The sequence below is a fragment of the Zalophus californianus genome, chromosome 4, assembly GCF_009762305.2.
Source record: "Zalophus californianus isolate mZalCal1 chromosome 4, mZalCal1.pri.v2, whole genome shotgun sequence".
Lineage (NCBI taxonomy): Eukaryota > Metazoa > Chordata > Mammalia > Carnivora > Otariidae > Zalophus > Zalophus californianus.
Window position 1 is genome coordinate 41,916,443 of NC_045598.1, and position 15,350 is coordinate 41,931,792.

Consider the following 15,350-nt stretch of genomic DNA (forward strand, 5'->3'; position numbering starts at 1 on the left):
TTCATTTGAGAGGGAGCGAAAGAGAGAGAGATGAAAGGGAGTGGGAGAAGCAGACTCCCCGCTGAGCAGAGAGCCAGATGTAGGACTTGATCCCAAGACCCTGGGATCACGACCTGAGCCAAAGGCAGACGCTTAACTGACTGAGCCACCCAGGCGCCCCAACAACCCAACTTTTACATTTAAAGCTCATTCCCCTAGCCCCTTTCTGTTATTTCCATTATATAGATTCACCTATGTATGACCTAAGGTTCAATAAGCATTAGTCAGAAAAGAATGATCAGGGGCGCCTGGGTGGCTCAGTTGTTAAGCGTCTGCCTTCAGCTCAGGTCATGATCCCAGGGTCCTAACATCGAGCCCCACATTGGGCTCTCTACTAGGCGGGAAGCCTGCTTCTCCCTCTACCGCTCCCCAGTTATGTTCTCTCTGTCAAATAAATAAAAATCTTAAAAAAAAAAAAAGGCAAAGTATACAAGTTCAAAGATGGTATTAAAAGGTAAGAGATGGGAAATAAGCTTAGTAGAAAATGATTTGAAAAATAAAAGCCTTATAGAGTATAAAATAAAGCATAGAGAAAATAGGCTGGAGGAAATAAAAATGGAAAATAAACTTAAAAGCTACAAAAGTAATAAAACAATTGAAATCCTACATATGCATAATTCACATTCCTGATGAATTGGGTACATTAAATGTCCAGATACAAGAAAATTTTCTTGAAATAATAAAGAGCAGTCAAATATCCTAATGAATTTGACATTAAGGATTATAGGGACATCTAAGAGAAATCAAGTCCTATATAATGGGGGGGGGAAATCAGGCTGGTCTCATAGCAAACTTCATAATGAAGCAAAAGGCTCTAGAGGTCTGCGGAAAATAGTGATGGGAATTTCACACCTAGGCAAAGCTGTTTAAAATGTAAAGAGAATAGGCATTCTATTCGCTTGGGGAAAAACTGCCTAATAATGAAGCTCATCCAACAAGAAATCAAATTAAGGACTTCGAAAAAAGCAGTAAAAGGAGTGGTACCAAACATTTTAAAGACTAAATAACGGGAAATAATTTTAGGGCTCAACTTATATGTGAACATTGTCTATGTAAGAAATTATATAACCAAGAAGTAGAGGACCTGTTAAGTGTGCTTTCATTTTTCATAACAGGAGTCATACATGGTTTCTAATTAAAACATACATGAGAACTAGGAAAAAATAACTCTAGCCTCTTTAATGTTTACTGTAATTGTCCTTAATTTTAAGAGGAATCTTTTAGAACTACCATAGAAAAAACTTTTTTTAAAGTTGAGCGTTTCTTTCACATTTTTTTTGTTAGATCCAAGTACAATTAATTTGCTATATTTAGTAAATACAGAATATGAGCCCACTTTTGTAAAACTCTTTATATGTATGTGTATGTTTGAGAAAGATAGCTGGGGGTGGAGAGAGACGCCTGGCTGGCTCAGTTGGAAGAGCATATGGCTCTTGATCTCAGTCATGAGTTTGAATCCCATGTTGGGTGTAAAGATTACTTAAATAAAAAAAAAGAAGTAGAATGAATGAAGTTCATCAGCTCTTAATAGTATTTATTTCTGGTTGATGGACTTTTGGGTGGTTTTTATACTTTGTTCTTTAATGTAATGTTCCTTTCTTAAACACATTTAAATTATCCTTTACAAGGGGAAAAAATGAATTGTTTGGACTTTAAAGCTATTTTATAAGCTTACCAACACATTTTATATATTGTTTGTTGGGACCACTTTCCTGGAGGGCAATTTAATAATATATAGCAAGAACCTTAGAACTTTTATCCTTTAACCTAATAATCCCATATATGAATATAAATATATAAATTCACCATACTAGAGTTATATACACAAAAATAGCTTTATCCCATCACTTTACATATTTTTTATATAGGAGGAAAAAAGCAGAAATGTCCCAATGGTACATTAATATTCATACTTTTGAATAATCTTTAATGACAATGAAAATATTAATCTCTCCATGTCATTAAACATTATACAAAACATTTCAAAACAATATGATCTTAAGTGTGGTGTGTATACTCTAAAATTGATAATTTGGGCACTTCAATCACTACAATGAATATGAATTCACAATCAAAAACTTTTAAGTTTACAACTTCTATGAGAAATTTGCAAACTTCTAAAACTGAGATACTACTGTATAAATTACAGACTAACAGTATTCTGTTTTTCCACTTGGTACAGTTTTGCCATTTATTGAGCACAGGTAATTGCTGAAGGAGGGACAAGTGAGATGCTGTAAGTTACTATGTAGAACACTGTCATATAATTAAAACCTAGGTTACTTTTGCCCCAAAAGTACCTTTTGCCAGGTGGTAAAATGCCTTCCTTTAGAAAGTAAGGCTGAGCTGGGGGCAGTCTCTTGTTGGAGGTTTTTTTCCAATAAAAATTTCAAATATAGACAAAAGAGTAAAATGAACATCCTGTACACCTCATCATCTGTTCTCTAAGACTAAATATATGAACACTTAACTTAAAAAAAAAAAATCCTGAATGCTCAAAGTCATACCAGGATTCCTTGTTCTCCTGCACTTCACTTTATTGCACCTTCACAGATAATGAGTTTTGGTTTGTTTTTTTTAATAAATTGAAGGTTTATGGCAACCCTGCATCGAGCAAGTATATGGGTACCTTTTGTCTAATGGCATTTGACAACTTTGTGTCTCTATCACATTTTGATAATTCTCGCAGTATTTCAAACTTTATATTTGTCACGGTGATCCATGCCGTGGTTTGGGGGGCCACAAACCATGCCCATGTAAGACAGCAAACTTAATAAATGTGTGTGTTCTGATTGCTCTACTGACTGGCCATTCCCCTGTCTCCCTCTCCTTGGACTTCCCTATTCCCTGAGACACAATACTGAAATTAGGCTACTTTATGACCCTATAATGGCCCTAAGTGTTCAAGTGAAAGGAAAAGTCAATGTGGCAAACTTCAGTGTCTTATTTTAAGAAATTGCCACAACCACCCCAACCTTCAGCAACCACCACCCTAATCAGTCAGCACTCATCTACATCAAGACCCTCCACAGCAAAAAGACTACAACTCACTGAAGCTCAGCTGATGGTTAGCTTTTTAGCAATAAAAGTAATGTTTTAATTAAGATGTACATTCTTGCACACTTAATCAACTACAGTATAAACATGAATTCAGTATGCACTGGGAAAATCAAAATAGGTGTTTGACTCACTTTATTGCAGTGATCTAGGACCTAACCTGCAAGACTTCCGAGGTATGCCTATATTTTAACACGAAAATATAGTGGGCCAGCTATCTCATTAACAAAACAAATGAGTGAACTCCATCATTTAGTAGGATTCTGAGAAATAATGAAGTTTTAATATGAAAAACTAACAGTAAATACACCTGATCTTAACATTTAATAAATACCTTTTCAGGACTGCAAATATGGCAGGAAAGCCCTCAACCTCCCGCAATAGATTTCAAGCATCTTCCAAGCTGGAAAATATGGCAAAAGCCCAGGTAGTCTCCTATTTAAGTAATGCATATCTGAGAAAGCAGAACAAAGATAATACACTGTCCTTAAAATACATTTGTATTTACTTACTCTGCAGATTTCCAAATCTATAGGATCATTTAGTCCAAAATCCCTGGCAAATAACTGGGGATTTTAGACAAAATGACCTCAACCTCAATGTACCAAAATACCACCAACAACACAAGTTTTAATTTCAACTATAATCAGTGATTATTGGTAAAAAACCATCCTGGCAAGTGTGCATTCTGGGTAGTAAAAAAATTCAAAATGGATAGCCTGGCATATACTGGTACCTCAGTAAATTAATATCTTCCCGCCACTCTAATTGCCAGTATCAGTCTCAGCGTTTAAAAACTCTCCTTTGAAAGATCTGTTTCTCTTTCCAACATAAAAGTGTGCTACCTTGGATTTCACTTTATTGTTTTGCACCTCAGTTTTCTCAATGATAGAATGGCGATAGCATATGTTTCTGTCAACTTCACTGGGTATTGTGAAGATCCAGTAAAATAAAAGACAAAAACAAGATCCTTGATCTCTAAAACTAAGTCTGTAATTTAGAATACTCTATTCATGGAGGGGCACCTGGGTGGCTCAGTTGGTTGAGCGTCTGCCTTTGGCTCAGGTCATGATCCTGGGATTCTGGGATCAAGCTCCGCATCGGGCTCCCTGCTCGGCAAGAAGCCTGCTTCTCCCTCTCCCATTCCCCCTGTTTGTGTTCCCTCTCTCGCTCTCTGCCAAATAAATAAATAAAATCTTAAAAAAAAAAAAAAAAGAACACTCTATTCATGGAGAGTAAAACAAATGTCCTAATTGTTACATTATATTTCCATGATCTAACAACCATATGAATTAACCAAATTTGACTCTTGTCAAAAAGATTTATTAACTTAAAATAGAATTACTTCAAATACAGACAAAAACAACGTTCTGTTCAAGTTTGAGTATTTTCAATATACAAGAATGTAAAAGAAAAAAATTCTGAATCTTGACGTTGTAGTTTTATTTTTTTTTTTTACCTTTTAAAAAGTTTTTGGCACTACAAGGTTCTGTAAAGAATAGAAGTGACAAATTTAAAACACATGAAAGTTTTTCCTAATTCTTAAGAACAATATATATAAAGTCTGAAGCAACCAAAGTATGAATACAGCTAATAGAAAATAAAGAATGTAATTTTTAAATTCTCTCTTTATACAATTCATCAAGATTAAACAAAACATAAAATTCCCTTAAAAATAGGGTAATAAAATAGATGAAATTTGTATCACTCAATTTGGTGATACTAGTAAAAACTATAGTTCATATTTATATACAAATAATACAGTCTTTAAAAACAGTCTTAGAATTTAAATAAGCTATCTAAACGTGTTAAAATTTTAAATCAGGACCTGATTTGTTTTGCTTTCCATTAAATGTCACTTTTTCTGCTGAATGTAACTGACATTGAGGTACGGATACCCTTGAGACAGCAGGATTGGCTGGTTGCTGTGCATCGGTAGACCAGCTGAAAGAAAATGGACTCGCATTACTCCGACACGTTTCCTCTTGGTGGGTGGGGACAACGCTCTCTACACCGACGGGTGGCACATCTGTCTGTTGGACACAACACAGACAGGAAACTGAAAGGCTTGTGCCTATTTATCTGACAACCCTTAGAATTTAACTTGTAGCTAGTTCTTTTTTTCTATTTATATAGTAAAGAGGAGATAAAGCATGTCAAACACATTTAGCAGGGGAAGGAGGAGGACAGAAGGGAAATGTGGGTGTGTGAAAGAGAAGAGAAGTGAAGGGGAGGAAACAAGGGGAACAAGTTCACCAGGGAAGAGCTTCTGACTCCGCCCACAACCCCACCGAGCCCTAAAAGGGTTTGTATGACCAAAAGTAACTTTCCTCAACCCCAGTTCTTTACTCAGAAGAATAAGCCCACCATACTCAATGTTCTGCCACTCTATAGTACAGGGATGTCCCAGCAGTACATGGGAGAATTTAGGAACGCTTAAATGGAATCAAGTCTGAAATCTGTACCAGGGATTTCCCCTTAAAGTTATTTCATTCAGTCACATTTACTGAGTGCCTTTCTTTAATTTCTTGAACTCCTAGTTTAAGTGTAATAACTTTGACTCTAGTTTTTTAATTCCTAGGTTAACTAAGAGCTGAGGGCCAGACTCAGACTTTCCCTATTAGAACTAAAATACCTTTGAGGCAAGCAGGCTAGATAAAATGCTCCAAGTATTCCTTAGTTTGTAATATTCATTACTTAGATCAAAGCCATTATTGGTACATCAGCACCAACAAAATATAATGAATTCTAATGTCATTCAAGTCTTAGTTCAACAAAACGAATTTGGCTATGTCACTACTCAATTCAAAAACTTCTATTAGATCCCCACTATTTACTAAACTAGTCCCAAAAACTTCTTCATAATATGGTCTCAGCCTACCTTCTTTAACCTCATCACCTACACATCTTTCCCATTTACTTTATACTCTAGCCCTATTATTTTCTCCTTTTTTCTCATTATGCCAGACAAATATCATTGACTTTGCATATATTATTCCCTCAGCTAAGAACTCTCTTCACCTGTAATCTCTAAAAAATCTCTAGGGGAAAAAAAATCCTGTATCTCTTTCACAATCTAGTTCAAATGTCAAAACCTTGTGTGACTTGATCCTTGGTGTCCCTATCTCCTATTATATCTCTGCTAGGATAACATTAACTGATTCCCTCTAAGCTCCTATCCTTGTTTATTTTACATGTCTGGCTCTCCTAATAAAATGTGCATTAGGTATACAGGTTTTACTTAATTCTTGCTTGAACAACAAGCACCTAGCACAGTGTGACACACAGTATGCTCTCTCAATAAATGTTTATCGAATGCATAAAATTTTGCTCCTTGTTCCTGGCCTTCACATAGCTTCCTTGTCCCAGAACTAAACCCACCCAGCCGGTTAATGAATTTGTAAGCAACGGTACCTTGAGTATAGAACGGTTTGTTGGGCTGAAATCTGGCATTTCCCTGATGCATGAAGTTTTGATGCAAACCATAAGGCCACGAAGCTGGGACAAGAGGGAAATGGGGACGTGGTGCATGTTCCCAAGGAATTGGAGGATTTAGTCCTGGAAAGCCTGGCTCTGCATTTCAACAAGACAGGAAAGACATACTTTAAAACATCAGTTTGTTCATTTAAATTTCCTTCATTCCACAAAAATTTATTGAGTACCTACCACTGAACAAGAACAATGCTAAATGCAGAGGATACCAAATTTTTTAAAGACTCAAACACTGTAAATGTGCTCAAATTATTCATAAAAGAGACATACAAGAAGACGACATACAATAATATGTAGTCACTGCTATAACAGACAGGTGGAAGGTGTTCTAAAGAAGGGGCTAACACATTTGATTCAAGGATAGAGATGGTTTTTCTAAGATGATTAACTAAACTAAATTTTAAAGCACAAGGAACAAGTTAGGCAAAATGGGGCAAAGAAGGCACATTTTAGACAGAAGGAAGAGCATGGTTCAACAGCCAGAAACAGGAAAGCACAGCAAGTCTGGGAAGCTGCAAACAATCAGCGATACAGATAAAGGAATAAGGTAGGTAGTGATAAGAAAAAGTCTGGACAGGTAAGGTAGGATTTACATTTCAAAGAACTATAGTACATCATTAAGGAACTTATATTTTATCCTAAAGACAATGCCAACTATCTTAGAAACAACTATATCACGGCCTCGAAGGTGATTCTATTAGAAGCTAAAGCACTTGGTGTAATGGTTGAGAACTTGGGCTTTGGAGCCAACCAGGTTGATATTCAAATCCCAGTTTCAAAAATTACTAAGATTCAATTATGTACCTAAGGCTACTGTGAGGATTAAATTAGATAATAAAAAGTAATGTGGTTTACACAAGTTCTGGTATGTAAGTAGGAACTCAAAAAAAATGAGTGCTATTCTTTCTATGGCAAACCACCCCACAATCTACTTCCCTTTAAGATGTATCTGTAATCATGGAACACTACATCAAAAACTAATGATGTAATGTATGGTGATTAACATAATAAAAAAAATGGGAAATTTGAAAAAAAAAGATGTATCTGTAAGTACATCTTTCAAAGTACATCTTTTTTTTTTAAGATTGATTGATTGATTTGACAGAGAGAGAGAGAGAGAGAGAGAGAGAGAGCAGGAGCACAAGCAGGGGGAGTAGGAGAGGGAGAGGCAGGCTTCCCACCGAGCAGGGAGCCCGATGCCGGGCTTGATCCCAGGACCCTGAGATCATGACCTGAGCCGAAGGCAGACGCTTTACAACTGAGCCACCCAGGCGCCCTTCCAATTACATCTTTTCAAAGTATTTACTAAATCCTCTGGATCATTTTTAGTTGCTTTTCTCATTCAGGATCATATGTGGCAGGAAATAATCTGAAAGACACTGTCCTCATTCACTAAACTTCCTAGTAGGAATGCAAATTAGGAGGTACCAGATAGGGAGGAGTACACAGCAAGAAAACTTAAAACCCATCCTGGCCACATTCTTAACAAGCTAGTTTTCTCAGGAGGTAAACAGAAAAACAAAGCAGCTGGTTCACTGAAAGTTCATAAAATCAAGTTACAACTAACAGCTGAAGCTATACTACAGGGTATATTTTTTTCTTTAAATGAGACTGGGTATACATATTGAGGTCCAGATCAATTGAGAAATGATGTTTGACATAAAAGGGTATTTCTTAGAATATATTCCACTCTCCCTTGGCCATTTTTCACAAACAAATATTTTCGTAATACAAACGAGGAGAGAAAGGATTGCTAACACAACTGGAGGACAGAATCAGTAAGAGTTAAGGGCATCCTGCAAAAAGTGAGCTAAATTTAAAAATGGGGGGGTGAGTTAGCCAAGTTTTGGAGCAAAGCAAAAGGAGGTGAGAGTAGGCAAGAGAGATACAAGGGAGAGGACTTTCCATTAAGATGAACAAATTAAGTAAACAGGGATAAGAGACAGTATGGTATGTGGGATATTAATTAGTTCATTAAGGCTGAAAGAGATCAACTAGTGGTGGGTACAGGAAGGACTAAAACTGAGCCACTATAGCAAAGGGCAAGACACTGGGTCTGTGTTCATGGTTATATAACTCAGTAACTTACGATCATGGTACATGTCATGGCATATATACAATAAACATTTGTTGAATGACAGAAGCAGAGATCAGGTTAGAATAGCCATGTATGCCATATATCCTTTGACCTTGGAAATCTAAATGAGTTCCCACATTCTGGCATTTCTGCTCAGCACAATATATTATCTGTAATCAGAAGAGTTCAGAGATACCTCCTCCATCATGGTGCTCTAAAGCAATAGCCTATTTTTGTTTAAAAAGTACTAAAATTCTTTTTTGTTTTTTAAAGATTTTATTTATTTATTTGAGAGAGAGAGAATGAGAGATAGCACGAGAGGGAAGAGGGTCAGAGGGAGAAGCAGACTCCCTGCTGAGCAGGGAGCCCGATGCAGGACTCGATCCCGGGACTCCAGGATCATGACCTGAGCCGAAGGCAGTCGCTTAACCAACTGAGCCACCCAGGTGCCCAAAAAGTACTACAATTCTTTTGAAAATTGATAAAGGGAAAAGAGTCAAGCTCAGTCTACTTTTCCTATACATACTATATTTCAAAATAATCAAGTAGTTAATAAGGAAAAGTTCTTTATAGAAGAATCACAAATAGTGAATAGAAAATCATTTTACAACCCTTAATGAACTAATGGTTATCAGCAATAATTATCAACAGCTACAATTATTATATAAAAATTAATGAGGAACTTTATAATGGATATCCAACTCATTGATCAATCTTAGATCACTAAAAGATAACAGAAAGTTCTTTTTGAAATAAGGGAACAGGAACCATACAGCACCAACGAAAAAGTAAAATTCTTACTAAAAAAAATAACCTGAATCTAATCCAGACTCTGGACCTACCTACCAATTTACAGGAAATATGGGCATTGAGGTACATTTCAAACAATGTCACAAAAATAAAATTCAGCCAACACTAGAATGTAGGAGTTCTACAGTTTAATAAACAGTTTATATGGGAGCATATAACATATGGGGCTTTGTTTGAATTCTGATTCAAAAAAAGATAATTTTAGAAAAATAGGTAAAAATGAACAAGGACTGGGCATTAGAGGATACTGGGTATGGGAACAGTCTTATGTGTGTGTGTGTTTTTTTTTTTTTTAAGAAATAGAAACAAATTTATACAGAAATTTGATGCAATGCCTGACATTTGATTAAATACTAAAGCCAAAAGCTTTTTTTTTTAAAGATTTTATTTATTTATTTGACAGAGAGATAGAGCCAGAGAGCACAAGTGGAGGGAATGGCAGAGGGAGAGAGAGAAGCAGGCTCCCCACTGAGCAAGGAGCCTGACGCGGGGCTCAATCCCAGGACCCTGTGATCATGACCCGAGCCAAAGGCAGACGCTTAACCATCTGAGCCACCCAGGCACCCCCAAAAGTTTTTTTTAAATGAGGAAAAGGAGTGGGTCGCCTTGAGTGGCTCAGCCAGTTAAGCATCCAACTCCTGACTTCGGCTCAGGTCATGATCTTGAGGTTGTGGGATAAAGACGCATGTTAGGCTCTATGCTCAGCAGGGAGTGTGCTTGAGATTCTCTCCCTCTCCCTCTGCCTCTAAACCCCTAAAATAAATAAATAAATCTTTAAAAAAACAAAAAATAAAAGTAGTAAAGGAGCCAAGGACCAGCAAATACTGGTAACTGTTAAAAGCTGGGTAATGGGGGATAGGTTCATCATACTCTACTCTCTCTTTTGTATACATTTCAAATTTTCAATAATGGAGTTTTTAAAATAAAAATATTATTGGGGCACCTGGTTGGGCGTCTGACTCATGGTTTTGGCTCAGGTTGTGATCTAAGAGTCATGAGATCGAGCCCCATGTCAGGCTCCACGCTCAGTGTGGATCTGCTTGAGATTCTCTCTCCCTCTCCCTCAGCCCCTCCTACTTGTGCACTTTCTCTCTCTCTAAAATAAATAATCTTTTAAAAAATTATCAACTAAAAAGCTGGATATAAAACAAGATTTATGGTTTATCAAATATTTTAATTATGCAAATATTTTTTAAATGACTGGATCATAAGACACCTAAATATTACGTGGGAGTTATGTCTAGGAATTGAGAATATGTATTATATTTTATTATTTGTATGTTCTAAAATGAAAATGTATTTCTATAAATCAGGAAAAAACTAGAATTTTTTAATGCTACAAAATGTTACTAATATCTTTTTAAAGTATTGCTCCTTACTGGGAGATAGTAAGAGTCTAGGGCAAAGAGCACAGGTTTTGAAGAAAGAAATTGGTTTAAAATCTTCGATCTACTATGATTAATTATGAAAGCGTGATAATTAAGTTACTTAACCCTGCAATTTCCTCAACTATAAAATTAGTTTTAATAATACCCTACACCGAGCTGGACTGCAGTGAAAATTTAAAGTAACATTTATGTTTATTACCTCATTTAATATTCACAACATCCCTGTGCCTTAGATGCTATTAATATCCCTATTTTAAGGATGAAACCAATGCACAAAAAGACTGAGCAACTGCCTAATGCCACATAATAAATGGCAGGGCTAGGATTCAAATCCAGACAGTGTGAATCCACAGCCCATACTCTTTATCTAATCCTATACTGCCCCTCATAAATATTGCTTGCCATTATTTTCCTCATATTTCTTTCCCCAAGTTCAACCAATAATACCAATCACCCATTTCTACAGACAGATGCAAAAGAAGAAAAGGAAGGGTTACCCGAATTCCCCACTGTACCATTGTTCACCAGGGAATTTGGAGCCACAGTACGAGGCCAGTGTCCATCATGAGAGGAGTTAGGGATCGCCACAGGTCTGGCAGCAGGCTGCGCAAAGATGATGCTGGGATCGTTCAGGCCAATATTGCTGGGGGCACTGCCTGGTGCAGAGTGGATCACTGGACCGTGGATAGGCCAGGATGGGGCAGGGATCTGGAGAGGGTGCATTGGCAACAATCCCATATTGTGCATGGGAGAATACTGAGCTGGTGGTGACTGGGGAAAGTTATACACAGGCATCTGGACCTGATGGGGGGGCTGGGCTCCCTGCTGAGGTGGGCCAAGTTTGGGTTGGGATCCTGGCTGGGATGGAGACTGAGTAATGGCAGCTGATTGGGAAGAGTTCTGTGGAAACGGCTGGGGCTGAGGAGAATAAGATGGTGAATCAGACTGCAAAGAGAAAAAGATAACATTTTAAAATTAATTTAAAAACATGTTAATGTTATAAAAGCAGAGATTATCTAAATACAAAATTATGGAGTTATTTTATTAGGACATTATAAACACAACTCTATGAAGTAAGAGCCTCATTTTACATGAAAATAAAATTTTCTCTGAGACCCTCAAACCCTCTCTGACATATATATTACCCTATAAACCTTTTTACTGTCCAAAGAAGAAAGAGCCCAGACGTCATTCCCATCATGCAGAACTCATATTCCAACTGTAACTAGACACTTATATCTAAATATCTCACAGCCACTTTGATTCAGTCCCTCAACAAGTTACTGAGTGTCAGTTATGTCTGGGCATTGTTCTAGGTATTAAAAATACAATACTAACATGTATGCCCTTGTGGAACTTAAAGTTTATGGGGGAAAGGAGAAAGAGCAGATGAAGAGATTACATAAGCAATTACAATCAAATACAACAATTACTCTGATAAAGAATGTATGATGTATAGTGTATAAGGAAATCCCAGACAGAGCAGGAATACCTCAATGTACTTTGGGAGGAGAAAAAGATAAGACGAATGAAAGTGGAAATCAAGGACAGCATCCCAGAGAAGTGACCTTTAAGTTGAGACACAAGGGTAAACAGCAATCAGTCTGATAAAAGAGGGAAGGGACAAAGGAAGGGGAGGAGTGTTTCATGCAAAGGGAACAACATGACTGAAGGTCTACAGGCTCATGAACACCTGACTTGAGTAACTGGATTCTGAAAGCAGCTTATTATTACTAGAGTATAAGGGCAGAGGGGAATAGCAGATATGAGGCTGAAGAACCAAAGGGGACAAGATAATGAAGGGTCCCATAGACCTTGTAGTTAAGACTTTATCCTGAGGGCACCGGGAAACCACTGAAGGGTTTCAAACTGGTCAGGAACATGATCAATCTGTATTTTAGAAAAATTATTCTGGCTTAATGGGAATGAAATAGAGAACACGGGGGTTGGGGGGGGCAGGGGGGCAAAAAGACTAATGAGAATGATTAAAAGGCTAGCCCTGAGATGATGGTAACCTAGGCGAGGGAAATACAATATAGGGACAGAGAAGCAAACAGAAGTGAGCTATTTTTACAGGTAGAAATAACAGGAGTTGGTGACTGATTTAGATGTGGGGGTTGAGGGAAAGGGAGTAGTTCTGGAAACTAGAGAGTAGGATCATTCAATGAGATGGAGAACACAGGAGCAAGAAGAAGCAAGTCTAGGAATTTGGAGAGAAGTATGTTAAATTCTAGACATGTTGAGGTTAAAGTGCTTTGTGAGGCATCAGAACAACAATGTCCATTAGACAGACTCTGACCCAAATCTCAGGTAAGAGAAAAGTGAGTGCTAAAGCAAAGGGTAAAAGTTAGAAGCAGCAGAGGAAAGTGGTTAGAGCATAGGTTTTGGAGACAGGGCCTGAGGGTTCAAGTTCTACTTCCAAGTATGTGCTGGGCTCAGGTAAGAAACTTAAATCTCAGTTTCTTCACCTGTAATGTATAAATAATAAGCAGAATCTATCTCATAGGTTTTTGTGTAGATTAACTAGGCAATACATGTGGAAAATATAAATACCAAATTCAGGACAGTAGATACATTTTAGTAGCTAGGAAGGGATGGTAGGAAGGTTTTAAGATGGGAACAGCATCCAAGAGGAATGCATAGGGATTATTGACTATGGGTAATTTTTTAATAAAGGTAACACAATGTTAAGAACTGTTAAAGTATGGTGGTACTACATGGATGTTTATTATTTTCTCTACTTTTTCAATATTTTATTATAAGAAACAGGAAAAAAGATATATATGGCATACAGCAATCAACAGTGTTAGCTATTATTATTGTTATATAACATTTATGAAGATGTCAGGCCCATAGTATGTATACAAATATTACAGGTGGGGTTAGTGGGCTCCTAAATGTTGTTCCAAGACTCTCCCTATATTGATCTTCAAATGCTGTAAGAATTTTTTCTAAAACACAGATCATACCAAATTCAGCATGTTTAATAGTTAACAGCTTTGAAGCTACCTAGACCTGGGTTTGAATCTTTTAATTTCTCTTATTCTCAGCTTCCCAATTTGTAAAACTTGATCATACTAATACCTACCACTTCGCATGGCCACCCGAAGGACTAAGTGTGAAGCACCAAAGCACAGTATCAGGTTTAGAGTAAGAAAGCATTCAATTAGTACTGAATTAATTAATTTAAGAAGTGCAAAGTGAATACAGATTTACACAAAGATTAAGAGCAACTCAGCAAAGTTAATATGAAACTTGTGAATCTGAAATCCAATTTAATACTCTTCTTTCACAGGATGTATGTCACTAGGTATTCATATCAGCTATGAGAAGACACATAAAAGCTTCAAGCAAGTTCAATGCCATGCATGTATTGCCCTAACATATTAAACCCCTAACACATCTCCAATTTTTGTGTCTATTTTTATAAATGTTGCTGATAATCTGCCACTAGGGAAAGCCTGAAACCTCAATTACCTTATTTTAACCAATCAACAAATACATTAGATAGTTATCTTATTTTACAAATAAGAAGGCAGGCTCAATGAAGTTAAGTAGCTTCCCCACAGATAAAAACCCAGATCTGCACTACTCCAAAGGTAATGCTCATTCCATCTCATGTGCCTAGCAGGAACACCTCTACAAAGCACTGTGTTATCTGGATGACTATATTTGCCAGTCTAAAAGATCAATCCAATCTATCTTTCTACCAAAACTAATCCATTTGCAGGCAGAGTACTTACACATTCTGAGGACTGTCTAGTCCTTATGGACTGATCACCCTGTTGCTGGGCTGAACCAGCCACCTGCTGGGCATTTACAAGGTTGCGGACCAGCTGGGCTGCTAAGAGAAGACATCAGAAAGAAAATCAATAGATAAACAACAGAGAAATGACAATCAATAACTCCCTTCCTCTGTTAAAGAGTCTCAAATCCCTCTGAGATTGTATAAACTTGGGACTTTTTATTATGTTTGTGAAGGACTTGTAACAACTAATTTTTTTAAAGCTATTTCTCAATCTTGCAAATCACTAAAAAAATATACTGGTGGTAGAAACAAGAACAAAAAGACAATTACTCCTTTCTAAAGGAGACGACATATTTAAGAAAATACCTTCTGCAACAAGAATCTGAGTAACTGGAAATCATCACTTCTAAAATACTCTAATTTTTCTTTCATTAAACTGTCATTTGGGTTTCTAATTCTTAAAATTACAGATCTCCCTCTCACATAAGAGGAATGGGAAGAGATATAATTTCTCCTGTATATGTTTCCAGAAAAAAAAAATTAACTTTTATTATCTTTTGATAGTGAAAGAATAAAGAAGGTAACTCAAATCCGAAGAATACTTAAAGGGAGTTTACTGAATACAACAGACTAAGACCTATTATGAACATGAGTACTGTTCAAAATAAAAGACTATCTAAATTTTCTAGAAATTATAAGGTCCAAAATCATATTGCTAAGTTTGGAATAGAGAGTAATC

General features: G+C 36.8%; 1 protein-coding gene across 13 annotated transcripts in view; it reads right to left on the reverse strand.

Annotated features, from left to right (window-relative positions):
* Positions 1-39: 39 nt before the first annotated feature.
* The window catches only part of TUT4 (terminal uridylyl transferase 4), a 127,140-nt gene continuing 111,829 nt past the window's right edge, over positions 40-15,350 (reverse strand). For 5 of the 13 annotated variants that reach the window (XM_027577090.2, XM_027577082.2, XM_027577034.2 and 2 more), the window contains 4 exons: positions 14,607-14,707; positions 11,361-11,808; positions 6,511-6,669; positions 4,404-5,040 (listed from right to left, as the gene is read on the reverse strand). In XM_027577090.2, the coding sequence (XP_027432891.1) occupies positions 4,952-5,040; positions 6,511-6,669; positions 11,361-11,808; positions 14,607-14,707 (797 nt within the window). In that variant the 3' untranslated portion in view covers positions 4,404-4,951. Of the gene's footprint in view, positions 3,551-4,403; positions 5,130-6,510; positions 6,670-11,360; positions 11,809-14,606; positions 14,708-15,350 lie in introns of those variants that run through there. The other 8 variants (XM_027577064.2, XM_027577054.2, XM_027577047.2 and 5 more) reach the window with 6 other exon arrangements.